General features: G+C 32.6%; 2 protein-coding genes and 2 non-coding genes across 5 annotated transcripts; 2 read left to right on the forward strand and 2 right to left on the reverse strand.

Moving 5' to 3' along the window:
* The first annotated feature begins 12,824 nt into the window (after positions 1 to 12,824).
* On the forward strand, positions 12,825 to 16,613 carry LOC126669119 (probable protein phosphatase 2C 42). 2 transcript variants are annotated; one of them, XM_050362462.2, is made up of 4 exons: positions 12,825 to 13,421; positions 14,428 to 14,798; positions 15,627 to 15,863; positions 16,228 to 16,613. In XM_050362462.2, the coding sequence occupies exons 1-4, from the start codon at positions 13,094 to 13,096 to the stop codon at positions 16,441 to 16,443; spliced, it is 1,152 nt and encodes a 383-aa protein (XP_050218419.1). In that variant the 5' UTR covers positions 12,825 to 13,093; the 3' UTR covers positions 16,444 to 16,613. The 2 variants fall into 2 exon arrangements, with proteins under 2 accessions (XP_050218419.1, XP_050218420.1); XM_050362463.2 differs by having other exon boundaries at positions 13,345 to 13,421; positions 14,411 to 14,798.
* Positions 16,614 to 17,599: 986 nt separating this feature from the next.
* Positions 17,600 to 24,626, forward strand: LOC126669117 (uncharacterized). Its single transcript, XM_050362460.2, has 16 exons — positions 17,600 to 17,989; positions 18,084 to 18,278; positions 18,489 to 18,563; positions 18,658 to 18,822; positions 19,006 to 19,169; positions 19,796 to 20,014; positions 20,117 to 20,243; positions 20,699 to 20,887; positions 21,390 to 21,476; positions 21,590 to 21,759; positions 22,033 to 22,152; positions 22,910 to 23,135; positions 23,683 to 23,742; positions 23,818 to 23,991; positions 24,075 to 24,184; positions 24,258 to 24,626. Exons 1-16 carry the CDS (start codon positions 17,795 to 17,797, stop codon positions 24,421 to 24,423), a joined length of 2,442 nt encoding a protein of 813 aa, XP_050218417.1. The 5' UTR covers positions 17,600 to 17,794; the 3' UTR covers positions 24,424 to 24,626.
* Positions 24,627 to 25,209: 583 nt separating this feature from the next.
* LOC126670858 (small nucleolar RNA snoR118) lies at positions 25,210 to 25,305 on the reverse strand. The gene has a single exon (XR_007638852.1). It is a non-coding gene; the product is annotated as a small nucleolar RNA snoR118 (small nucleolar RNA).
* Positions 25,306 to 25,360: 55 nt separating this feature from the next.
* LOC126670841 (small nucleolar RNA R66) lies at positions 25,361 to 25,430 on the reverse strand. The gene has a single exon (XR_007638835.1). It is a non-coding gene; the product is annotated as a small nucleolar RNA R66 (small nucleolar RNA).
* Between the last annotated feature and the right edge of the window lie 1,374 nt (positions 25,431 to 26,804).

Raw genomic sequence — 26,804 nt, forward strand, 5'->3', positions numbered from 1 at the left:
TTAAACTTTTTTTATTTGACAAAAGTTCAATAAATTTTTTAAAAATGGTCAATTTAATATAAAAAATTAATCTAATGCAAAAAGGGCCAATTTAGAAAATTTTTACCAAATAAAAAAAGGTCATTTATATGCTTTAGGGTACAATTGAAATAAAAAAATGCAAAATAGGGTAAAATTGACAAATTTACAACATCAGGATAGGATTGAAAAGGGAATGAAAGGTCAGAGTTTTTTAAGACATTAAACCTATTTTTTAACTGTGCTTCATGTTTTTTACTTTATACATTTTCCACGTTTCTGTATCAGAAAGATATCTTCAAGATATATATGTTGTACTTTTAATATGCAAAAAATGAAAAAGTAAAAGCAAAAAGATAACTTTTCTAGATTTAAAGCATAGCTTTGAAAGTTATGAGGTTTTCTTAAATTTTGTATTTCTCCTTTATTTTTTTATTATATTCAATCGAGCTTAAATTCATATTAATCTTGTTTTCATATATGTATTTATATTTTAATTTTAGTTAATATTTTATATAAATTTGAATTTTTTGATAAATTTAATTTCTAACCGAGCATGAAAATACATAACAAACTTAAATCATATGAAGACTAAATTTAAACTTGCATAAATAAACTATTAAAATCAGTATGAATATGTTCCAAAATTGATTCACGACCAAATATTATCATAAAAGTAACGAATTTCAAAAGAGTGGATGTATTGAAAATTGGTTTTTGAAATTTATATTTATAGAGGGGAATTGAACGAATGAAGATGGTGGGTGAAATAACATTCTTTCATTGTTTGCTATTGAATGATAAATATTTAAAAAGACATATCCTTTCATGTTTTAGAAGTGAAATCAATAGATTTTGTAATTGTTGTAATTAAACAAGTTGTTTTAGAAAATTCCATACTAAAAAATATTAAGCGATTTATAAATGAATATCAAATAATTCTCAAAATCCATGAAATTTCTACGTTAAATTGTGAACAAAATCTTTTTTCTTTTATGAATGGAACAAAATCTTAATAGCTACAAACAAGTCAAGATGTATCCCTTCTCTCTAAAAAGTTTTCTTCATCTCCATCCTTTGAAGGGTGGGAGAAGGTGATTTTCCGGTTTCGATCGAAAATCACCTCCTCTTCGCCCATAAATAAATAGATAATATATCGTTTTCCTCTTTATTGAATAAATCTCTACGCTTTTATACCTCTCCGATATGGAGTTTATCCTTTTTTTGAAAGAATATTTTAAAATTTGAATTTTTTGATAAATTTAATTTCTAATCGAGTATGAAAGTACATAACAAACTTAAATCATATGAAGACTAAATTTAAACTTGCATAAGTAAAAGTTAAACACCATTAAAATCAGTATGAATATGTTTCAAAATTGATTCACGACCAAATATTATCATAAAAGTAACGAATTTCAAAAGAGTGCGATGTATTGAAAGTTGGTTTTTAAAATTTATATTTATAGAGGGGAATTGAACGAATGAAAATAGTGGGTGAAATAGCATTCTTTCATTGTTTGCTATTGAATAAATATTTGAAAAGACATATCCTTTCATGTTTTAAAAGTGAAATCAATAGATCTTGTAATTGTTGTAAGGCTTAATTTCTTAAAAAACCCTCACCTTGTACTTTTTCTTCGTTTATACCCTGACCTTGTAAAAACACCATTTGTATCCAATTTTGGATTTTATGTTTCATTTCTACCCAAAAGCATTAAATTGTACTCTTTTCATTTGAAAAAGAGTTTAAAACATACTTTTTTTTTATTTTTAAAAATACAAATAAATCCTTAAACTTAAAAAAATAATCAAATACATTCAAATAATTAATTAATTTTTTAATTTTATAAAATAATAATAGAAAAATTATTATTCTTTTAAATTTTTTTGTCGGAAATATTTTTTAAAAAAATAAAAATAATTTAAAAAATTTAAAAAAAAATTCGGAAATATTTTAAAAAAAATAAAAAAAATTATTATTATTTTTATTTTTTTGAAGAAAATGGTATTTTTGTACTATTAATAACATTAATATCTAATTAGTATATAAATTAAAAATGAAGGATTATTTTAAACTTTTTTCAAATGAAAAGAGTACAATTTAATACTTCTGGGTAGAGATGAAACATAAAAACTCAAAATTGGGTACAAATAGTGTTTTTACAAGGTCAGGGTATAAACGAAAAAAAATGCAAGGTGGGTTTTTTTTAAGGAATTAAGCCTTGTTGTAATTAAACAAGTTGTTTTTAGAAAATTCCATACTAAAAAATATTAAATGGATCATAAAGAGTTTTCTTCATCTCCATCCTTGAAGGGTGGGAGAAGGTGATTTTCCGGTTTCAATCGGAAATCACCTCCTCTCCGCCCATAAATAAATAGATAATATATCGTTTTCCTCTTTATTGAATAAATCTCTACGCTTTTATACCTCTCCGGTATGAAGTTTATCCTTTTCTTAAAAGAATATTTTTTGAGTTTATGTTCATTTTGTGGTTTGTTTTCTTAGATCTTATGGATCTAAAATTTTGTAGGGTTTTTCTATCTAATCTCATAGTATTTCATGAATAAAGATGATCGGAAATACTCAACTTCAACGGATCTAGCGGTTTCAAGGTCTAATCGGAAATGGATCATACTCAAGACCCCCGCACGCAACGGGACTTTGTTCTTATCGTTTGCGGCCTAAGATGGCAATTTTAGCGGGATCAACGGCTTGTTTCTTTTTATTTTCGATTAATATTTTGCTAGTTTTCTTTGTTGTTGTATTTGTTTCCTTTTGTTATTTATTAAGTTTTTGATAGATTAAAATTTGAAAGATCATATAGTTTTAATCTTGTGATATGACTTTCTAAATTGTACTTTGATCTTATTCTAACGAATTCTATCTTTTAAAAAAACAAACAAACAAACAAGTCAAGATCAAAATTTGAAGACCATGCTCAAGAGACAACCACCCAACAAGAAGATGAAAACCTTGATGCCATAGATAATCTAGATAGAAAGTCCAAATTGATGGTCTCAATCACTTATGAATTTTTGCTCCAAAATTTGCCACCATATAGGCCCCATTTCATGGCTCCCCATTTCATGGTGCTTTCAAGAATTGCAAGGAGCCAGCTCTTGAAATCCTGGAATATAGAAAATGTAGTGTTCCCTCATTTGCCACATGTTCACAATTACTGAAGGAAAATCTTATGACAATTTGCTGTTGCTTCATGAAATCAGAAAGGGACACAAATATTCATTTGCGCTACATTTGATCAAAAATGAACTGTTTTCATGTCAATTTAGTGTCAAGTTTTTGATTGTATACAGGTTTTTACACTGGCAAATGTAACATCAATTCTTGTCAAGCTCATGCTAATTAATTAAGATTGTCAATTGATTTTAAACCATAAACTAACTTGAAAATAATTTGATCTTGTTTTTTATATTTTAGAGATGTTGGTTTTTATATTAGCCAGCAATATTATTGGACTATATTTAATGAAAGGCAACTTTTTAATTCAGTCACTTGAATCATTTTATTGATAAATTTTATAAGTTTGGAAGACATAAAATTTTAATTCAAGAAAGTTATATTTTCCTACGATTCACTAGTTTATGTTAGTTTTATAGTGAATTTGAAAGAACAAAAATAATAGTGCCTTGTGTACAGTGAAATCTCATAATTTTTTCAAAAAAAAAACATATATGTGAGTTTATATTGTTGAACACAATAACCAAAAAAAAAATGAATTCTAGATACCTATTTACGAGTGAATAAGGAAACATTTCCTTACCAAGCCACAACACGCGTCGTTTGTTCGGTCGATTGGATGATTTGATTCTACTTGCATAGAGAGAGAGTCACGAAACGTTTTAAAGAAAACAATCAAATACACAACTCTGCTGAAAATCTTATTGGTTCATGTGTTTTTTATTAACAGTTCAAGGATATCATTGTTTGATAATTTTTAAAAATACCCATTTAAAATAGAGTTTTCATGGTTTGATTCTTGATATTTGATCCTATACTATAAAATAAGCATTTAATTTTGCTATTTTGTGCTACAACATTGGCACTTTGTAAAGCGCTATCCAGTCACAAACCCGTTGATATAGGTTTTATTGTATAAACATATTAAAAAAATTCAATTTTTCTCTCCATGAAACAAAAGAAAATCAAGAAATCAAGATGACTTTTTAAAATTATTTTAATCTTTTTGAAAACTGTCTGTTATGTTTAATTTGAGTGGGACTTTCCTTTGTCAAGTTGCTATCATTTGCCACAAAAATGTTATTAAGAGGTCAAAAACAATAAACATTGGAAGCTCTTTCAATGGTGTTCTATACCATCCAAGTGGATGTCACAATCTTTGTATATCAATTGTCTCCACAAAATTTTCATAAAAATTTAGGAAAAATATTAGTTATTTCCTTATTTACCAAGAAAGCGCGGCATGGCCTCAACATCTCACACCATTGAAAATACTCCCTCCGTCCCAATAGAGTTGTCCACTTTGCCTTTATCACATAGTTTAAGAAAATCAATTATTACATATGAATTTTATAAAATTTTCTTTACTTTTCTTGTCATGCCCCTATTTAATATAGGGTCCACTAGCAAATTACTCACTAGTAGATTTTGAAGAGGGTTAATAAAGGAAAATTGAGTGTAAAAAGTATTAGAAAAGAATCTTTGTAATTTTATTAACTCAGCAACTAAATTACAAAGAAGCATAGCTCAGCTTATATAGCAGTACAAAGTAACTGCCATGTTACATGTGGCAGGAGCTGATTAGCTAACAGAGAAGAATAAGAAAATACACGAGGTAATTGCTGACTCTAACTAACTCTGACATACACTAACTGCCTTGGAGAGTAAGGAATCAGCTGAGGTTGCACATACACTAAGATCCCCCCTCAAACTGGAGCATACAAATTTTGTAGATTCAGTTTGGAAGCAGCTGAGATGAACAAAGCAGGTGGTAATGCTTTAGTTAAACAATCAGCAAGCTGCATTGTTGTAGAAACAGGAAGGAGTGTAACAATGCCATGTTGAATCTTCTCACGAATTATATGGCAGTCAATCTCAATGTGCTTTGTACGTTCATGGAAAACTGGATTGTGAGCCAGTTGTATGGCTGACTGATTGTCACAAAAAATCAGGGCTGGTTGCATTGAGGGCAACTGTAGGTCTGCTAACAGATAAAACAACCACTGGACTTCACATGTAAGTGATGCCAAAGCTCGGTATTCTGCCTCTGAAGAAGATTTGGAAACTGTAGATTGTTTCTTGGACTTCCAGGATATGAGAGAATCACCAAGAAAGATACAATAACCAGAGATAGACTTTCTGCTATCTATACAGGTTGCCCAATCACTATCTGAGAAGCTCTTAATTTTCATTGATCCAGTAGCAGGATAAAAAAGGCCTGTGCCAGGTGAGCCTTTAAGATACCTAAGGAGTCTGTGAGCTGCAGCAAGATGTTTCTCAGTAGGTTTGTCAAGAAATTGGGATAGTTGCTGGATAGCAAAAGTTATATCTGGTCTAGTGTTAACCAAATAAACTAACTTGCCAACTAACTGCCTGTAAGAAGTGCAATCTGAAAGCAGAGGACTATCAGTAGCAGAAAGTTTGGTGGAGTTGATCATTGGAGTACTGACTGGTTTGGAATTAATGAAACCAGTGTCTTGAAGGAGGTCAAGAACATATTTTCTTTGACAAAGATTAATCCCATGAGATGTTCTTGCAACTTCTAATCCAAGAAAGAACTTTAGAGGTCCCAAATCCTTGATGCAGAACTTGGAATGTAAAAACTGCTTTACTGAATTGACTTCTTCCATAGAGTTACTTGCTAATATGACATCATCAACATATATTAGTAAGGCTATGAAAGATTGAGATGACCTTTTGATGTAGAGAGATGGATCTGCTGCGGCATTTTTAAATCCTTGAGAATGAAGAGCTGTGGTGAGTTTAGCATGCCATTGCCTACTGGCTTGCTTAAGGCCATATAGAGACTTATGAAGTCTGCAGGCTTTTGTTTTTGGATCAGACACAATAAGTCCAGGAGGAATTGTCATGAAAACTTCTTCATTTAAGTCCCCATGCAGGAAAGCATTATTAATGTCTAGCTGTTGAAGAAACCAATTTTGCTGTGCTGCTACTGCTAGCAAAGTTCTGATTGTGGTCATCTTAGCCACTGGAGAAAATGTCTCAAGATAGTCTAGACCCTCCTGTTGGTTGAACCCTTTGGCAACTAAACGAGCCTTGCATCTCTCAAGACTGCCATCAGCTTTATATTTCACTTTGAAGACCCATTTACAGCCTATAGGTCTCTTGTGGCTTGGAGTATCAACAACTGTCCAAGTTTGATTTGTTGCAAGAGCTTGTAATTCTGTATTAATGGCATCAATCCAGCATTGATGCTGTATGGCTTCAGTATATGAAGAAGGTTCAACTGGATTGGAAATATTTAGAGCAAAGGCTTTATGAGTAGGAGAAAGCCTGTGATAAGATATCACATTGGCAAGGCAGTGTGGTGAAGTTGTTTTGCTAGGTAAAGTACATTGGTAATCTTGAAGGTAATGAGGTGCTACTTTTTGTCTGGTGGATTTTCTGAGAGCTGGAAAGTCAGATTCCTGAAATATATTGTCAGGAGAATGAAAAGAATTGGTTGGTGGTGAAGAGGGGTTGGTGAAAGAATGAGGTGTGGGAACAGAAATAGGATCAAGAGTAGGTAAATTTGGTGATATGAGAGGGGTGGTAGATGGTGAAGGTGGAGTAGAGAAGGGAAATATGAATTCATAGAATTTCACATTTCTGGAAATGAACACTTGCCTTGTTTCTAGATTGTAAAGTCTGTATCCTTTTGTAGAAGAAGGATATCCCAGAAAAACAGTCTTAGTAGCTTTAGAATGGAACTTTGTTGGCCTTTGAATGTCTGTAGTACTGGCATAAGCCAGGCAACCAAAAACCTTCAGATTGTCATAAGTAGGCACCTGTTCATAGAGTATTTGAAAAGGTGTCTTTTGCTGCAGAACAGGTGATGGGATCCTGTTTATTAGATATACAGCATGATGTACACAATCTGACCAGAAGGAAATTGAGAGAGAAGCCTGAAATTTCAAAGCTCTTGCCACATTTAATATGTGTTGATGCTTCCTCTCAACAAGTCCATTCTGTTGAGGAGTATAAACACATGAAGTCTGGTGTATTACTCCTTTTGAATTGAAGAAATTATGCATAGCAAACTCAGCTCCATTGTCTGTACGAATAACTTTGATTGTGGCAGAAAACTGTGTCTCAACAAACTGGAAAAAATTTTCAATAATTTTCCTGGTTTCTGCTTTGGATTTCATGAGAAAAACCCAAGTGTATCTGCTATAATCATCAACCACTGTTAGAAAATACTTGTGTCCATACATGGATGATTGAGAAGTTGGACCCCAAATATCCATGTGGACTAAAGCAAAACAATTATGAGTAGTAGATGTGCTCAAAGGAAAAGACAATTTCTTTTGTCTAGAAAAATGGCAAATATCACAGTTTGTTACATGCACTGGACACTGAATAGAAGGGTTTACAGATTGTAAAAGCCTTATTCTAGAATTAGAAAGATGACCAAGTCTAAAATGCCAAAGAGTATTAGCATTAATACTGGAAATAACAGAAGAACAACAGGTTTTATTTGAAAAAGAAGGAGCATCACTATCAGTTGCAATAGGAGCTAGATGATAAAGCCCAGCTATTTTCTTAGCTAAGCCAATCTTCTTCCAGGTGGTGAGTTCCTGAATAAGACAATTATCAGTGTGGAGTAACAAGAAGTAATTGGGATCATCAGTTATCTTACTAGCAGAGATAAGATTAAACTGAAAATGTGGAACAAAGAGTGCATTTTTAAGTATGAGTTTTGAATAAACTGTGACAGTTCCAATATGTGTTACTGGTACTTGATTTTTGTTTGGAAGGTTTATAAAGACACCACTAATAGGTTTGTAATCAGTGAAATGGTCTAAAGAGCATACTATATGATCAGTAGCTCCAGTATCGATTAACCAATCAGTTTGAGTGAACTTAGCAGATAATAAGCAAGTATGAGCCATACCTGAACAGCTTGGCTGTGAAGCAAAGGATGCAGAAGCATTATTAGCATGAGCAATATGAGGATTGGAATTGAGCAGTGGAGCAGCGGATGAATCATTCTTTTGCTGTAGCATGGCTAAAAGTTGGGAGCATTGCTCAGGAGTAAATGGAAACATAGGAGTTGTAGCAGCAGCAACAGGAGCAGAGGTGTTGTTATTGTTCCATTTTCCAGAACCAGAAGCAGTAAGATCATTGGAATGATCATAAGTATCATGATATTCATCATGAAATTCAGAATCAACTTGATTGGCATGACTGGGAGTCTTAAATTTTGCGAAGAAACCTGGAGGATATCCATGCTTCTTATAACATCTATCAATTGTATGATTTGTTTGTCCACAGTGAGAACATAACATTGGCTTCTTAAATTGTGGAGGAAAAAATTTCCTTTGAAAACCAGAATTCACTTTGCTATAGCAAGCATTGTGATCAGAACTTGAACCTTGTGCAGCAAAAGCATTAATATCTCCAGAATCAATATTATCAGCTTTGGATGGACTAAACTGTCTCTCATGTCTCAAGGCCATAGAAAAGGCTTTATTTATTGGAGGTAAAGGTTCAAGGAGTAAGATATGAGATCTAACACTCTCAAAATTTTCATTCAATCCCTTAATAAACCTAATCACATAGTCATTATCCTGATATCTTTTAATCACATCATAACCACCACAGTTACAGCTTGGAATGCAAGAGCAACTAGGTATAGGTCTAAAATTGGTAAATTCATCCCACAAAATCTTCAGATTTGTATAGTACTCTGAAATAGACATGTTATTCTGTTTTAAAACACAAATTTCATACTGTAAATCTGCAATTCTATCAGCATCTCCTTGAGAAAACCTTTCTCTAAGATTATCCCAAATTTCTAGTGCAAAGTTGAGAAAACTTACACTTTGTGCAATAGATGGAGTCAAAGCTCTGTAAATCCAAGAAATCACCATATTATTACACCTCTCCCAAGCTTCATAATTTCTGTCATCATGTTTAGGTATAGGAATAGATCCATCAACAAATTTCAACTTATTCTTCGATAATAAGGCCATTCTCATAGCTCTGCTCCATGTGTGATAATTCGTAGGGTTTAATTGCATTGTAACAAGCATTGTAGAGGGATTTTCACTGGGATGAAGATAATAAGGACTTGAAACTGATTCTTCAAAGTTAACTGCCATTGTTGAGTAACAGAAGCTCAAACAGAGAGCTTGAAAAGAAAAACAGAACAAAGAAGAGAGAAAACAATACTGTTTGGTTGCTGAGAATCAGAGAGAAAAAGAACAGAGAATCACAAAGAAAAGAAACAAAGAAATCAGAGAAACCGCTCTGATACCATATTAGAAAAGAATCTTTGTAATTTTATTAACTCAGCAACTAAATTACAAAGAAGCATAGCTCAGCTTATATAGCAGTACAAAGTAACTGCCATGTTACATGTGGCAGGAGCTGATTAGCTAACAGAGAAGAATAAGAAAATACACGAGGTAATTGCTGACTCTAACTAACTCTGACATACACTAACTGCCTTGGAGAGTAAGGAATCAGCTGAGGTTGCACATACACTAAGAAAAAGTAGTTACTTTTTGAAAGTGGACAAAAATTTTGGAACAAAAATATTTCTCAAAATGGACAACTCTATTGGGACGGAGGGAGTAATATTCAATGAATAAACAAAGAAAATGTATGAATATTTTGTCTTTAGATTTTTTTTTTTGAGAGAATTGTCTTTAAAATTTTATCTTCGTAAAGTATATGCTGTTAATTACTTTCTAAAATTATTGTTTGGGGTCAAAAAAATACTACTCCCTCCGTCCCATTCTAATTGACAAAATATGAAGTTTTTGGTGTCCCATTCTAATTGACAAAACTAACATAACTGTAATTTTATTCTTTAATTTTCCATCTTTACCCTCATTTAAAACCATGTCTTTTATGAAAAATGGTGAGTATTTAATGAAAATTTGACTAATATACTAATAGCATTAATTAGTTCCATTATCAATAGAAGGGTATATAAATAATTTTCTATGTCATTTATTAGCTTGTCTTGGTTATTGAAATATAGTTATTTTGTCAATTAGAGTGAGACGGAGGGAGTACTTGATTTTTTTAAACATTTAATACTACTTTTTTAAAATAGCAATTTTTGAAGCTTAAAGGAGTATTATTTTCAACAGCAACAGCAAACACATGTAACATGTTATTAAGTTGCATGCTAAAATGTGGAATTAAATTTTCAAAGGAAAAGATATCACAAACTCTTCAAGAAATTCTCAACAATACAATAATATCCTAATACATTTAGATATCTCATACATAAATGAATACGATATTACTAAATATATTGTATTTATTTATGGGTAAAGAGTCATGGCGGTATTTAAATTTGTGCATTAAAATCAATTAGCACATTTAATCATTTTAATCAATTTTAGACAATATTTTTTATTTTTATATTAGTTAATCTCACATATATAAAATAAACGAGTTTAGTGACCGCGAAGATCCAATTTATTATGTGTCAATTGACTCTAAAAATAATTAGCCTTGTCCTTAATTGATATAAAAAGTAAATTGTCTTTAATTGATTTAATATGAGTGAGTTTATTATAGGGGGTGCAACCGAGTTGAGCTAACTCGCAAGCTACTCGGTATTGACTCAAAAAATGCTCGAAACCGACTCGACTCATATCGAGTGGAGCTCGAGTTCGAGCTACTCGAGTTAATTATCGAGTCGAGCTGATGAGCTTGCGAGCATAATCGAGTTTCGGTTAATTTATCTTTTTACCCTTTTTATTTATATATATTTATAATAGTACCTTTAGTTTAAAATTAAAATATAATTTTTAAATATTTATATAGATAATCGAGTCGAGTCGAGCTCGAATCTCAATTATTTTATCGAGTTCGAGCTCGAGCTCCCAAAATGAAACTCGATCAAGTTCGAGTTGAGTTTCGAATTTCAGATTTTAGAGTCGACCTCGAGCTTGACAGTGTTTCGACTCGGCTCGGCTCGGTTACACCCCTAGTTTATTAATACGGTTGTATAAATTCAGGGACTTAGATGGTCCTTTATGCAATTGTTTAATGATAAAATAAAACAATGCAGCGTTTGTATGTGATAAGTAACTGAGTCACTATTGTTGGTCAACTTAAACAATGTAGTGGTTGCTTAATGATGAAGAACTCAAAATACTAACCAAATCTCTATCCCATGGTTGATTCTTCAAGTGGTGAAATTTCATATTTTTTTCTTAATTAAAATGCTTATGCTTCAGTGAGACTGAATTCACATACCATTAATTTTTATTGTCCCCATAGTGAGATGCTTCAGTGAGAGCCTATACTTAGGTTATGTCCTCCACCATACTTGGCTTAGAATTCATACACCATTATTTTCAGGCTCTTCTTATAATAATTTAATTATTTTTTTGTGTTTTTAATTGTAAAATTAACTTATATGAGAGTTGTTGATATCATGATCTGGATCTAGATAAGGATTTTGGAAAAATGGATATTATAAATTACTGAAAATGGCTAAGTAGGTTCTTTATTAGCTAACCCCATGCTCGGTATTATAAAATAATTTCCATTGTTCCTTATAAATATGTTGAAATGCTCAATTTATTGTTTGGTGTTTTTAATAGAAAAATGTGTTCCAACTTCAAGGACCTTCATATAAAAAAAAGTATAATCAATTTAAGATAAATAAATTTAAAAAATAAATTTAACAGCATGATCCATTGATTTTATAAATCATAATAATTATATTTATAAAGTAAATAAAAGAAGTTAAAACACTTAATTGATATAGATAAAATATTTTTAAATTTCTTGTTTTTTATGATAAACTATATATAGTTAAAAAAATTCTAAACTTTTAAAATATTATCTATTTCATTTTAAAATATTCTTTGAATTATATTTTATTTTAATTAAACTCTTTATTTTCTATTTAATTCTCAAATATAATTGTTGTAACTTATAAAATTAAAGAAATAAACTGTTCTTTCAAAAAAAACTATTAAAATCATTTCTTATAAGACACTGAGTTATGTTTTATTTTAATTAAACTCTTTATTTTCTGTTTAATTCTCGAACATAATTGTTGTAACTTATAAAATTAAAGAAATAAACTGTTAAAATCATTTCTTATAATTATAATTGTGAAAATATAAGGAAATTCCCAACAAAGAAGTATTCATAATTTTATGTGAACTCCAACAAAGAAGTATTGGAATATCTTTTTAGGCCAAGTTAAGTTTTCAGGTAAAGCACTTCCATTGGCAACTTAGTTATGACTTCTATAAAATGAATTTTAGACTTCAAACTCAAGGTCACTCAAAGTTCCAATCTAAAAAAAAAATATTTACATTTCACCTAAGTTTAAGACAACATTCAAGTTCTATTTTTTATACGGTTCATAAAATTTTTTAAATGACTTTCAACTATAAAACAATATTTTTAAATTTTACATTAAGACTAATTCTCATTCGAACTGTATAGATTTTTTTACGGAAAGCAAGCACTGAACTCCAAATTTTAAACTGACAGTTTTAATCCGCGATAGAGGAACCTCACCCCGCATTCTTTTTCCCTACTTGAAAGCTTTTTACCTATCAACCACAGTTAAAAAAACACAGGCAAATAGGCCATATCAAGAACACTTGTTGAATATGTTAAATTGTTGCACACACACACAACAATAGAAACAAACTAGCAAACAAAAAACATTGAAAATAACACCCAACAAAACTCTTCCCTACACCTTCATCCCCTCTCTACTTCTAAACAAGAGAAAAATGATCCCTTTTCTGTTCCTCTACAACCGGGCACACCATTTCTCTAACCTCAGCCAGCCAGATTAAAACTTTAATCATTTTACCAAGGACCCAGATTGTGTGTCAAACATTAGAACTAAGAGCAAGTGTAAGTGAGAGATGTGGGATGCTTCAGGCATTGATGAATCTGTTTTCTTCATGCTTTGGGCCATTTAGGCAAAAGGACCATTTTAGTACGAAGTTTGACTCTGCTGTTGCCAATGGTAATGGTGGTGTTAGTAAAGAAGGTAAAGATGGTTTGCTTTGGTTTAGAGATAACTGTAGATATGGTTGTGGTGAGTTTTCAATGGCTGTCATTCAAGCTAATCAAGTTCTTGAAGACCAGAGCCAGATCGAGTCTGGTTCTTTTGGAACTTTTGTTGGTGTTTATGATGGTCATGGTGGCCCTGAAGCCTCTCGTTTTGTCTGTGATCACTTGTTTAGACACTTTCAAGGTTCGTTCTTTTTTCTTTTAATGAATTGTCTTGAGTTCAAATATTATTTTGATAATTGGGGAGGGGAACGCTTGTGGGAGGAATTGAATCCACACCTAGCAGATTTATTTGAGATATTGCTCATTAGTTGAGTTCAAATTATGACAATTTCTTTAAATGAATCTTCTTTGAATCTTTGATGAATCCCCTTTGATTTATGGTTTTAAATCAGCCACCTTTCTTGAATTTCTGTGGATTTAGTGGTTTATAACAGTTGGTAGAATTTCTCAATTAAAGAGTTGGCCTTTTTTGTTAGATTAGGTAGCACGGACACGGAAAATGGTATTATTTGAATGTTTTCTATGTTAAAAATGAGGTTTCTTATCCGAAACTTGATGTTTCGGAAATGGGAAACGTCGAATGGATGAAGTATCCGTGCTATCTTTATATAGCATCATTTACAGTTTAGATGTAACTGAAAAAGTAAGTAGCTTCTTGATTCAAGAATTAAGATTTTTGCTTGTTTTGTTGCTTTAGATTTTAAAAAGTATGTTACTGAGTCTGACTGAAAAATTTGCTTTTTCATGATTTGCAGCTGTTAGCTGTAGCTTTCTTGATTTTGATATCCAAGTAGAGTTCAGTTTTTGGAGTGTTCTCCTTTGTTATTATCTTGTCAATTCTTTTCCATAACTGTTAAGAATTTTTCCATTCACAGTTTGTCTTTTTTGTATAAGCTTTTGAAAGATTGCTGCTTTTTTATTGGGTTTTTATGAGACCATCAATTAGGTGGTTAAATGTAAATTCTGTTTGACTATTATTTAGTTGGTGAGTCATTGTATTGGTTTCAAAAGTTTCCAACTTTTTTCTGTATGGAAATGCTTTTATTTTCTTCAACTATAAGGTCTTTTTTTATTTTATGTTTTCATAAAAAAGGTTTGTGGGGCTTTGTAAAGGAAATGTTGTTTGTTATTAACTTTAAGGAGGAGCCATTCTTATGTTGGCATTCTTAGGATTTGTGGTTATGCAGCGATGTCAGCTGAAGCACAAGGGGTTGTGACGGCGGAGACTATTCAAAGGGCTTTTCGAGCAACAGAAGAGGGGTTTACTGCTCTTGTTTCCGAGCTATGGACTAGTTATCCCCAAATTGCAACTGCAGGGACTTGCTGTCTAGTTGGAGTTATATATCAGCAAACGCTCTTTGTGGCAAACCTTGGAGATTCTCGTGTTGTCCTGGGAAAGAAAGTTGGCAATACTGGAGCAATTGCTGCTATACAATTATCAACTGAACATAATGCTAACCTTGCAGCCATCAGGCAGGAATTAAAGGAATTGCATCCAAATGATCCCCAGATTGTTGTCCTTAGGCATGGAGTTTGGAGAGTTAAGGGGATTATTCAGGTTATTTGAAATATCTAATTCTTTGGATTATGTCAAACAAAGGCATATATCCTGGACAACTCGAAATTCTCTTTCGCATTTATGTTTTTGCATGCATATAATCTGCATAAAATTTTGATCTCTTGCTAGTACTGAAAAATTATTTAACTGCTTGATTGGATATCTGTAGGCCTTGGAATCACAGTCGGAATCTTTTTTTCTAATTTAGCTGTGAATGTATAGAAATATCTTAAACCGTTTATAGTAGTTGCTAATACAAAATTAATTCCTCTGCGTGTATTTTCCTCTATAGGATATGTAATATTATATTTGTAATACTGGTTGCAGAGTTTCATAATCTATAGAGTCTAAAATTCTGTGGAAGTACGTACTATATGAGCTCTAACATACACCAGGTTTTGCAGAAATGCATTGCATTGTTCAAGGAGAACTTTATGGATGTTGAATGGATTAGAATGGATCAGAATCGATTAATGCATCCGAGGACATAAGTGTAGTAAGAAAATATGTCGGCCAATAAGTTGTTTGAACTTTCTTTTCTCTCTATAGTGGCTTGTAATTTTCAGAATCACCTAGTTAGAAAATAGACAAAACTAACACCGCATTGTAGGTAGAAGTTTTTATGTTTTGATCATAAAAATGAGTTTAAATCTCTGTTCATTCCCCTGATTTTCGTGTTCTCTACGAGTACAATGGAAGTCAAATTTTCTTATTTTGTGTAGCACAATATTTTTCACATTGGAACATCAAGATCTTAATTCATTATCGAGTTTCATAATAAGTAGAGATAAACCATGTCACAAACTTCATTATTGACTGTTGATGCAGGTTTCTAAATCTATAGGCGATGTATATCTGAAACATGCGCGGTTCAACAGGGAACCAATTAATGCAAAATTCAGACTCCCCGATCCAATAAGCTCGCCTATCTTGAGTGCCAGTCCAACTATCCTTTCCCATCCTCTCCAACCAAACGACTCCTTCCTTATATTTGCATCTGATGGTCTTTGGGAACACTTGAGTAATGAAAAAGCTGTAGATATTGTCCATAGCAATCCACACGCGGTAAGAGTTCATATTTTACTGTTTATGTCTGTGCAATAACTTTTGTCCTCGTTAAAATTACGTCAAAATGGAGTAATTGCTTCGTCATCATCTTGAAGATTTCGTGAAATTGTACTATAATGTCAAACACTTTTGTTTGTGTATGTTGCTCGAATGTTCTCTGCATATTTTGGCATTGTCCATACTCAGAAGATTGGTAGCATCGAATCTTGGCTAAGATTTCTAATAGCCAAGTCATGCTCGTAGCGTATTTTTGTTACTTGCTTATATTTCACTACGTGCACTATATAGTTTGGGATATTTTTACGCTTATATATGATACAATTGGTAATAATGAGTTGTATTCATAAACTTTTGAATGCAGGGAAGTGCCAAAAGGCTTGTCAAGGCTGCCCTTCAAGAAGCTGCAAGAAAAAGAGAAATGAGATATTCAGATTTAAAAAAGATTGACAAGAAGGTTCGTCGTCATTTTCACGATGATATAACTGTGTTTGTTTTGTTCTTAAATCACGATCTTATATCCAGAGGCACACTGCAAGATCCTCCAGTCTCTGTCAGAAGCGCGTTAGAACACCGATAATATTCTGAAACTGATTTGTTTATTTGCGCGGCATATCTCTTGCGCACAAAAATGTAGAGCTGCATTGACACACGATTGTACTACTCGGATTACTAATATTGAGACTACTTATTTATGAAAGGTTTTGAATTTGTAAAATGTTATTTATTAGAAAATTATGTTTTAATTAATTCATGATATTAATATCATCTTCCTATTTTCTTTGTCCATATTTCAATTATGAAGAACAGTTGCTAAGATCATATGCAAGTATTGCCTGTTCGAAACAGTTAGGACATGATTGTTTAGCTTAGTGACTGACAGATCCTTGTTTTAAGATTGATCTTGCTAAAAAAAAGTCGTGTGCTTTGAATCGAATCACAATCTTTTACCAGATATTGGAACTAATTCTGATCAAATAAGCTTGAATTGAAGCTTCAAAAATGATAAATTGATAGCTGCCATTATGACTGCCAATATGCAGGAGTGTAACCAAGTCAATCTAGCTCGCGAGCTATTCAAAACTCAGCTCAATGAAATTGACTCGAGCTCGAATTTTTAAAGCTCGTTTAGTAAACGAGTCAATTTCAATCTTAATGGGAGTAGCTCGATAAAATTAACTTGAGCTCAAACTTTTAAAGCTCGTTTAGTAAACGAGTCAATTTCAATCTTAGTGATACTTGACTCGAAAGCTCACGAGTAAACTCGTTCATATATTTGTATCTTAATTTGATATATTATTATTTTAATTTTAATTTTAAAATTTTAAATATTTAATTTGTATATTTTTTTGTTAAAAAATAAATATGTTATGGATAACCATATTTCTTTATATATATATTTACATAAATGTAGTATTTAAATTTTTATTAAATTATTGAATAATTTAATTTTGAAGTAAATTTATTAAATAAAAATGAGGTTTGATTAAATTATTAAGCTCGTGAGCTTTTGATAGGCTTGAGAAATACTCATATATGAACTCGAAAATAATTTTCTTAATACTTGACTTGACTCAACTCATTAGTCTCATTTACACTCCTGCTAATACCCTCAAAACGACGTGTTGTCTCTCCACATTTTTTTTTTTGATAAAAATATGTTGAACTACAAGTTCTTTGTATTTTTTATTAAGAAGAAAACGACGTCGGAACAACGTTTCCAGGGGGGGCACAATCCTAAATATTGAAAAATGTAGGGGAAATTTAGAAAAAATAATCCGGAATTCGCAACCATAACCAGTAGTTCAGTGAAGTCACTGTTTGCCGATGACCTAAGCAGCGGACCGCACTGAATTTTCCCTACCGTCCGACCGAAGTTTTCTGCCATGAATTTGTAATTTGTTTCTCTGCAGCTGATTAAACAACTAAATATGAATAGTAAATCGAAAAAACTGTTAATAACGGTACTCGTGACGGCACTGAGTCTACTTGTGAGTAAATCCGAGTCAGCTCCTCAAGCGTTCAGGAGAGACCCAGGGCATCCCCAATGGCACCACGGCGCTTTCCACGATGTCAGAGATAGCGTCCGATCGGACGTCCGTCGCATGCTCCATACTCGTGCCGAGGCTCGTCATTTCCTCTCTAATTTTGTTTTCATTTTTAGATTTGATCGTTATTGCTATTATTAATTTGAAATTGGAATGGTTATTTTATGTGCAGGTTCCGTTTCAGGTTCCTTTGGAAGTGAATGTGGTGCTGATAGGATTTAACGGAGACGGAGGTTATAGGTATAGCTTAGATACGCACAAACTGGAAGAGTTTTTGAGAACTAGCTTTCCTAAGTATAGACCTTCTTGTTTAGAGACCGGCGAGCCTCTCGATATCGAGCATCATGTTGTCTATAACGCCTTTCCTGTAAGTTTTCTATCAAGCTTTGTTTTGGACTAATCAATAATTGAATTTTTGATCTTGTTTAACTATAGCAATTTAAGGTTTTGTGGTGATGAATGATGATGATCGTTATAAGTTGAAATAAATGGAGTGTAGTCACTAGCTAGTCACTATAAGTTTCCGAACGTGAGAATTGAGTTCTTATATTATTGTTATGTGTGCTGATCGCAATAGGCAGGTCAGCCAGAATTGATTGCGCTTGAGAAGGCGTTAAAAGAGGCAATGGTTTCTGCTGGGAATGCGAGAGAAGTGAGTAGCATTGTAAATTTGGTGAAATGTGTTATTGTATGTTCTCATCATACAAAGTTTTATTGATAAAGTTTTTTGTACTTCTATGTTCTAGACTGATTTTGGAAGGGAGGTGCCTTTGTTTGAGGTGGAGGCAACAGTTGTGGAGCCTGTCTTTCACAAGTTTTATTCTTACATATTTGACCTGGACGGTACTTATGCTTCCAAGGAGATCGATAAACCTGTTCCTAATGCCATCTTTATTGTAAATTTTGATAAGGTACGGTCTGCAATCTTTATTGTAAATTTTGATAAGATATGGTCTGCAATCTAGTCATTCATAAAACTTGGTATTTGAAGAAATAATAGAGCTTACTCGCTTTTCTTCTGGATTGTTATAATCTCGGTGTGAAATCTGTTTTATGATGTTTTTCCATATCTATGACATTTTTCTTTTTTACAGGTAAGAATGGATCCTAGAAATAAGGAAATTGACCTTGACAGCTTGATGTATGGGAAAATTCACCAGTTGACGGATGAGGATATTAGTAAACAAGAGGGAGACTACATTTATCGCTACCGATATAATGGAGGAGGTGCAACTCAAGCTTGGCTCAGCTCAGACAGGTATTGTTGTAAATATCATTAGTATATTCATGTTTCGGGAGTGGTAAAATGAATGTATAGACACGCACACAGGCCATAGAAACTATATGCAATCCATATCGAGTAAAGTGAATCAGACATTGATGTTTTGTTGTTGGGTTGGGGGAAGCAGTTTTAACAGGTGAAGCATTTCAGCCTGCTATCATGAGTCACAGTGTTAAATCAAGTAATTTAATAGTATCAGTTTGTGCAATTGGAAGCATATTCCATTGCACCTAAGATCTAATACCAGATGAGAACGCTTAATACCTGATGAGAACGCTTCTTGCTAATTTCTGTAAATTGTCGTATCAGAATTTAAGTCAAAGTTTGCGTCACCAAAGTTCAAATGGTGTTCAAGTTACAAATTCTTACATCATAAGAAGGTGGACTCCATTGTTCTCGCCATCTTTACATTGTGAATTTTAAAGCAAATTTTGCTGTAGTTGTACTTTTTTTATTAGAATTTCTCCTTCCAATTGGATTCCACATCCATTTCTTATTTTCTGTGGAAAATAATAACTATAATATTGAGAATGCCTTCTCCCTTTCTCTCTTCTCCCCCTTCCTTTTATATTCCGGATCTAACATTTTATTATAACATTCAGATTTGTTGTGATCGACCTATCAGCAGGCCCTTGCACATATGGAAAGATTGAAACTGAAGAAGGAAGTGTCAGTTATAGAACGTTGCCACGGATACGAAACATGATGTTTCCCAAAGGTATAGGTGCAGTCAGTGATCACGCTTCTTCTGATATATTTTCTGGACAACTCGCTGCTTTGGTAGCAACGGCAGTTGAGCATCTTGTAGCTCCAGATGTTAGGTACCTCTGTCAACTCTGTCATGAATTTGAATCTTGTTGGGCTTTGTTCTTGGATTCATTATAATCTTCTGGCTATTCTCTGTATATGCTTCATTGGATTAGGTTTGAGACTGTTGACCTGGCAACGAGGTTGCTAGTACCAATTATAGTGCTTCAAAACCACAATAGATATAATATTATGGAGAAGGGTCATAATTACAGCATAAACATGGAAGAAATTGAATCAGAGGTGAGCTGTTTTATACGGATGTTGTTATGTCCACATTTAAATTCTAGGATACAAGTTCCAAATAACATGTCTGCTATATATTATTTTGAGGCAATTTAACATTCAGCTTCTGTTAGATCTCCAGAAATTAAATGTCAACTTATTTTTGGATTTTAGAATCAAGTGTTTGATATATGGTAGTTGAACAATGTAAAGTGTTTAAATCCTGAATGTGGATACTTTTTCCCTTTCAAGCTGAGCTGACCGTGTCTGTTTACTTGATCGCTTCTTATCCAACCTTGATAAGTAATTGAACAAATGGAAAAGGGAACTTAGAAATTCTTTTGTCAGGCAGGATTTAAAGTTGCATGACATCATAGGCTGGGCATTTCTTCAACCTTCATAGGATCCCTTATTAAAAACCTCACTATAGGTTTTCAAAAAAATTATGTTGTCTGCTCTTGTGTTGTTTTCAGGTGAAGAAGTTGGTTCATGATGAGCAAGAAGTTGTAATAGTAGGTGGTATACATGCATTACATCGGCATGAGAAGTTGGCTATTGCTGTTTCAAAAGCAATACGGGGGTTTTCCTTGCAAGAAACTAAAAAAGATGGCCGATTCCATGTTCATACCAAGACATATCTAGATGGCGCGATACTTAAAGAGGTGGGTTTTTTCTCCATGCCATAGTTCTTGTTCTTCCCCAACTTACTTACGATTAAGGCTTGGTTGAGTTGACAAAGTCATTTTTGTTATTGGTTGTAGTTGAATTTCTTTTTCTATAGGGCTGTTATTTGTTGATGAATATTATTAGCAATTCAATTTTCAATTCTGAAGTATGATATCAACTATGAGGTATACTTAACATTCCCATGGCCAACCCTGGTATGCAAGCCCCTGCAATTTCACGGTCCATAGAAATTACAGAAGTCACATTTGGCGGCAGAAGGAGTTAATTTTGCTCTTCTATTGTTTTCCCATATTGTAATATGCCTATAGACTGCATGTGTGTTCTCAATTCTGTTTTGTTGAGCCACGAGGCTGTTCTGACTTGCTTGCGTATTTCTTTGCTCTTTTCCTTTTTGATAATGTGCTAATAGGAGGACTGAAATCATGCTTCGCCTTGAAGTCGTTATCTTGAAATTAAGGTTTATGTGCTATTTTGCAGGAGATGGAAAGATCTGCTGATATGCTAGCTGCTGGGTTACTTGAGTTGGCTGATCCATCTCTTTCGAGCAAATATTTTCTCCGCCAGGTCTCTTGATAATCATCATACTTGTATTTTATACTTGAGATAGGTGATGGTGGGTTAACTAGATCATTGCTGTTTAATTATCTTGCATTTGCTAAAAAGAATATGTGCCACAGCACTGGATGGATGAGCCTGATGGTTCAGGAGACTCCATGCTCAAGCATAAACCTCTTTGGGCTAGTTATGATTCAAGACATGGCAAGGAGAACAAGAAGAAGAAGAAGAAGAAAGAACAAAAGAAGCAAGGAGATCTTTACCGCACTTATGGAACAAGAGTTATTCCAGTGTGAGCATGCACCTGGTCCTCCAATTGTCATTTTAGACAAGTCACATCATATGACCTTGTGAAGTTACTTTTAACTAGTTCTTTATATCAATATTCTTTCTAACCTCAGAGTAGTATTGATGTTAAGAATTAGTTTTTCAGTTAATAAATTTGTTTCATTTCCTATGGGTCCGAATTTCTTGTCTAAAGATGGAAGTGAACATAATCTTGATACAATAATGCTATGTTGCTTTTAATCATTTATCATTCTTAAAGATTGGTCTTGTACTGCAGCTTTGTGCTATCTTTGGCCGATGTGGATTCGGACCTTATGATGGAGGATGAAAGCCTTGTTTGGACAAGCAACGATGTTGTCATTGTACTTCAGCATCAACATGAAAAGGTACCTCTGAGGTGAGCAAAGATGCTTTCTGATTAGCTGTGTGATTGGTCCTTTCTTCACATTGAAACCATTTGCCTTTGTTATAATTATCACCTCAACTCAGAGGTGGTCACTTGCAATTTCAATCATGTATTCTACCATTTGCCGCATAATTGTCTTTTTCTTTGGCATGTATTCTACCATAAAGACCTGCTAGGGCTCATGTAGGTTGTGAGTCTTGTGACCATATGCATCTTCAATCAAGTGTTCATTGATCAATAAGCTTAGAAACTTTTATCATTATATGTTCACTCTATAAAATTATTTTAATTATAAATAAGTGAGCATTTTGTTGCTTCCCTAGTAAAATTTGGTATCTTATGATTATGTTTATTTTATATTTTGTTTCGCAATTTCCCTTGGAATGGTGATGGTGATACTGATTCAATTATTTTCCAAATTCACATGCATGCTTATTTCATGGAATGGTTCTATATCTGTAACAGAAAGATGGTATGACTAATTATCATCGATAGCTCAATTCAACTCATGTAAGCTTTAATCCCCAAGTACTTGGGAGTAGAAACACAATTATTCTATAAATCTGAATCTCTTACTACTCTTTTCTGGAAGAAACAACTGCCCTATATTTTTGTTGCATTGGTAAACCATCCATTAGCTTTTTCTTATAGTTTAGTCTGTGTTTCCTATAAAGAAATAGGCTTCAATACTTTTATATTCCGCTCATGTCTTTTAACTGTTCATTTCCTTAATTGCTTGTTGAGACAGCTATGTTTCAGAAACAGAGAGAAGGCATGCCATTCCTTCACTAGCACAGCGACATATATTGGCAGGGCTTGCATCTGCTGTTGGTGGGGTGAGCGCACCATATGAGAAAGCATCTCATGTACATGAAAGGCCAATTGTGAATTGGTTGTGGGCAGCTGGTTGTCATCCGTTTGGACCGTTCTCTAATACTTCTAAAGTCAGTAAATTATTACAGGATGTTGCCTTGGTAAGTGGAATTTTATTGTCAATATTTTCTGATTCTATTGCCACTTAATGAACTGACATACCTCCCACTTTTTACAAAGTAAACAGCACGAGCCGGTTTAACTGGTTCGGCCATAAACTAGAGGTCAGTCGGATTCAGTTTTTCCCTAAAAATCAAAAATACAGTTTAACCTGTTTGAACTGGAAAAAATCACAAAATCCAAAAACCATTGAACCAGTTAAACTTTAAAAACCGTCTGGTTCTTTATTTACTAGTTATACTGAACCATTTTCTAGTTTTCAATTCATTTGCTAGTTAAATTTTTTTGTGTTCAAAATTTAAACATATAGATGTATTCTAACAAAATATATACATATTATATATGTTGTGTAACTATATTTATTTTATGTTTAACGGGTTGAAGTAGTGGTTGATTGGGTCGAACGTGAACCCGTGGCCACACTGGTTTGGTTTAAAAAAATGGTCAAAAGTCCTTTAATTGTTTGGCACTTTATTAGCTTCCATTATTTATCTTGTCGCTGATATCGTCAACATATTCGGTTGGCAGAGAAACTCTATATATGCACGTGTGGATTCTGCACTTCATAGAATTCGCGATACATCAGAGGTAAGTAGGTTTCAACTCATTATTAAAGCATTCAGATTGACAATTTAATGCCTAAAAAATCCTTGAATATTGCAGGCTGTCCAATCTTTTGCGGCAGAATATCTGAAAACCCCTCTGGGTGAAGCTGTGAAAGGCAAGAAAAACAAGACTACGACGGAACTGTGGTTAGAGAAGTTTTACAGGAAAACTACTAACTTGCCTGAACCTTTTCCCCATGAATTAGTCGACAGATTGGAAAAATATCTCGATGTAAGTAGCTATTGATAGGTAACTGCTCGAATTATGAAATCGTGCAATCATATGACTTGATTCTGTGTGCATATGAATGACAGGGCCTTGAGGAACAGCTTGTAGATCTGTCTTCTCTGCTGTACGATCATAGATTACAAGACGCCCATATGAATAGTTCCGAAATTCTTCAAAGCTCTATGTTTACCCAGCAGTAAGTTTAATCAAATTAGTAAACCTGAATCTAGTTAGGCTGAATTTGATCGGCTTTATGCTTTGTAATGAAGGTATGTGGATCATGTTTTGGCGAACGAGAGGGAGAAAATGAGATGCTGTGAAATCGAGTACAAATATCCCGTGCACTCTTCACAAACTTATATCTATGGAGGAATTCTTCTTGCTGGGTTCATTGTTTATTTTGCTGTCATTTTCTTTTCCAATCCTGTCCGTTGATGTCCACAAGAACTCTGGATCAAATTTCTAGATGTTTTCATCGGATGGGTGGGGGAAAAATTGCTTATACAGAACAGTGTTCAATAGACAATTTTGATGGTCTTTAATAGTGTAATACAAATAACATAGAAGAACTGTCTTCTTAGATTATCTACGGACATTACTGACTGATTCATTAAAATCCATTCTAATTTATTTCTACATATCTCTGTATAATTATACGTACTATAAACTTTATTTGTAACTAACATAAAGTTCTAAAAATTAATCATGTTGATGTTTTCAGTGTATTTTTGGCAGGACAACCGCTCATTTCAAGTCCTTTTTAGTTTACTGGCGGTCTATGAAATGTATCATCTCGAAACTCATTCAGTGTATATTTTAGAAGTTTAACCATGAAATTTCTTTTTTAATAAGTAATCCAATCGAAATTTGTTATATTATTTAATATTCCCAATCCAAAATCGATTATTTATTTGTATCCCAATCAAAATTCGTTATTATTTAGCATATCCAAAATTAATCCAAAATTGATTATTTATTTGTATCCCATCAAGATTGATTATTTATTAGAAATTCAAACGAATTTCGCTATTTACAACTTTTCTAAAGTACAAATAAATATCCTTAACCGTTTTGTTCTAACTTGTCTAAACTTTAATTTGATAGTCGGATAACAAGGAAAACAAAAATTTAGTATAATCATTTCATTAAAGTTCATTCTCTGAAGTTTCAAGTTGATCAAATAAACAGCAAACATTGAAAAAATGGATAAAAATAAATTAATGATCAGACATAGCTTTCTAGGCTGCAAATGTGCATCACATAAGCTTAGCTGTTGTCAACAGTTAGCTCAGAGCCCAGTGCATTTTCATCATCTACAAAACGAATTGTTCAACAATCTGAAAAATTGAGAAATAAATTAATGATATATAGGATCCTCAGAGGTCATGCTTGTGAGTGTCATCAAAATAATCAGGTCTCAAAGATTTTATGTCATCATAGGATCCTAATTAGCAAATCTGAAAATTAATTTTTAAAAACAATCACAGAAATTAAAAAATTAAAATGATGTTGCAGAAACTAAATTCACTTGGACTGTAGATAACTTAGGCCAAGTGACTCAACGTCTGCATAAAAATCTTAGCCTCTTAAAATTAAAAAATAACGTAAGAACCCTAAAACAAAATATTTAAGAAAATTGATTTAAGGATTTACCAAGAGGCGTTTATACATGAAAAATCGAGAATTTTTGGAAAATAAAATCAAATTTCAAATGAAACCTACAAAGAATGATTCGAACTGACGAGAAATAATTTTTTACAAAGAAAAGCCAACTTCGAGCGATAAAAGGTTAGGTTTTGGGTCTGTTTATATAGTGCTAAGGAATTTAGGATTAATTAGGGTTTTGCCATGTATGATACCAAATGACCAGAAACACCTCAATTATTTCGTTTGTAGCCCAAGCCCAAAGTTCTCGCTTTCTCAAAATTGTAAGGCCTGCTTTTACATGTTTGTTAGCCCAGTTTATCTATAAAATTTTGGATTTTTATAAAATATTCATTTTGGTCAAACTGTTTTTAAAAATAGGCTCGTTATTTTTTATAAAATACACTTTTTAGGTTTTATTATAAAAAAAAGGAATTCTTAGTGGATGATTAATAGATTTTTAATAAGTTTTTTAAAAAGCATGTATATATAATAAAGAAAAACGAATTTCATTTGAGTTGAAAAAAATCTAAAAGTGTAGAATAATTTAATGATTTGATATTTCTATGATGCTTCAATTAGCTCAAAGATCAATTGATTATCTTTAAAATAATTGGTGGAGAAAATGTATAATTTTGGTTTGAGTATTATTTTAAATTTGACCGAGTTAAAAAAAAAAGGAAAAATCAACTCGCGTAGGTCGGTCCATCTAAAGGTCAATTTTATTACTATTTGGGGAACAAGTAGAGCCACTTATTTAATTGGTTAATAATGGCGCTAAAATAATTTTGCTATGAAGCTGCTTTAGTATATTCTTGGCAATGCCAATGTGAATGCTCTCCCATCAACTTGGTTAATAGTATAAAATTGATTTTTATATATTTTTCAAATACTTTTTTAATAGTATTTTAAACAAAAATAATTAAAATTATTGATAAAATTAAAATTTACATATTTTAGTACAATAAATTAAAGTGAGTAATAATCAAGTCAAATCAACCATAAAGACTCATATTAATCATTAAAATTATTACTCTCTGCTTTTATTAAGTTAATCCATGTCTCTTATTTATAACTTTAGCTTTCATTATTATACTTTAATTAATTAAATTAATTTTGTCTGAACATAATTTTTATAATTAACATAACTTCATTCTAATTTTGTCATTTTA

This window comes from Mercurialis annua, linkage group LG2, assembly GCF_937616625.2.
Source record: "Mercurialis annua linkage group LG2, ddMerAnnu1.2, whole genome shotgun sequence".
Taxonomy (NCBI): domain Eukaryota; kingdom Viridiplantae; phylum Streptophyta; class Magnoliopsida; order Malpighiales; family Euphorbiaceae; genus Mercurialis; species Mercurialis annua.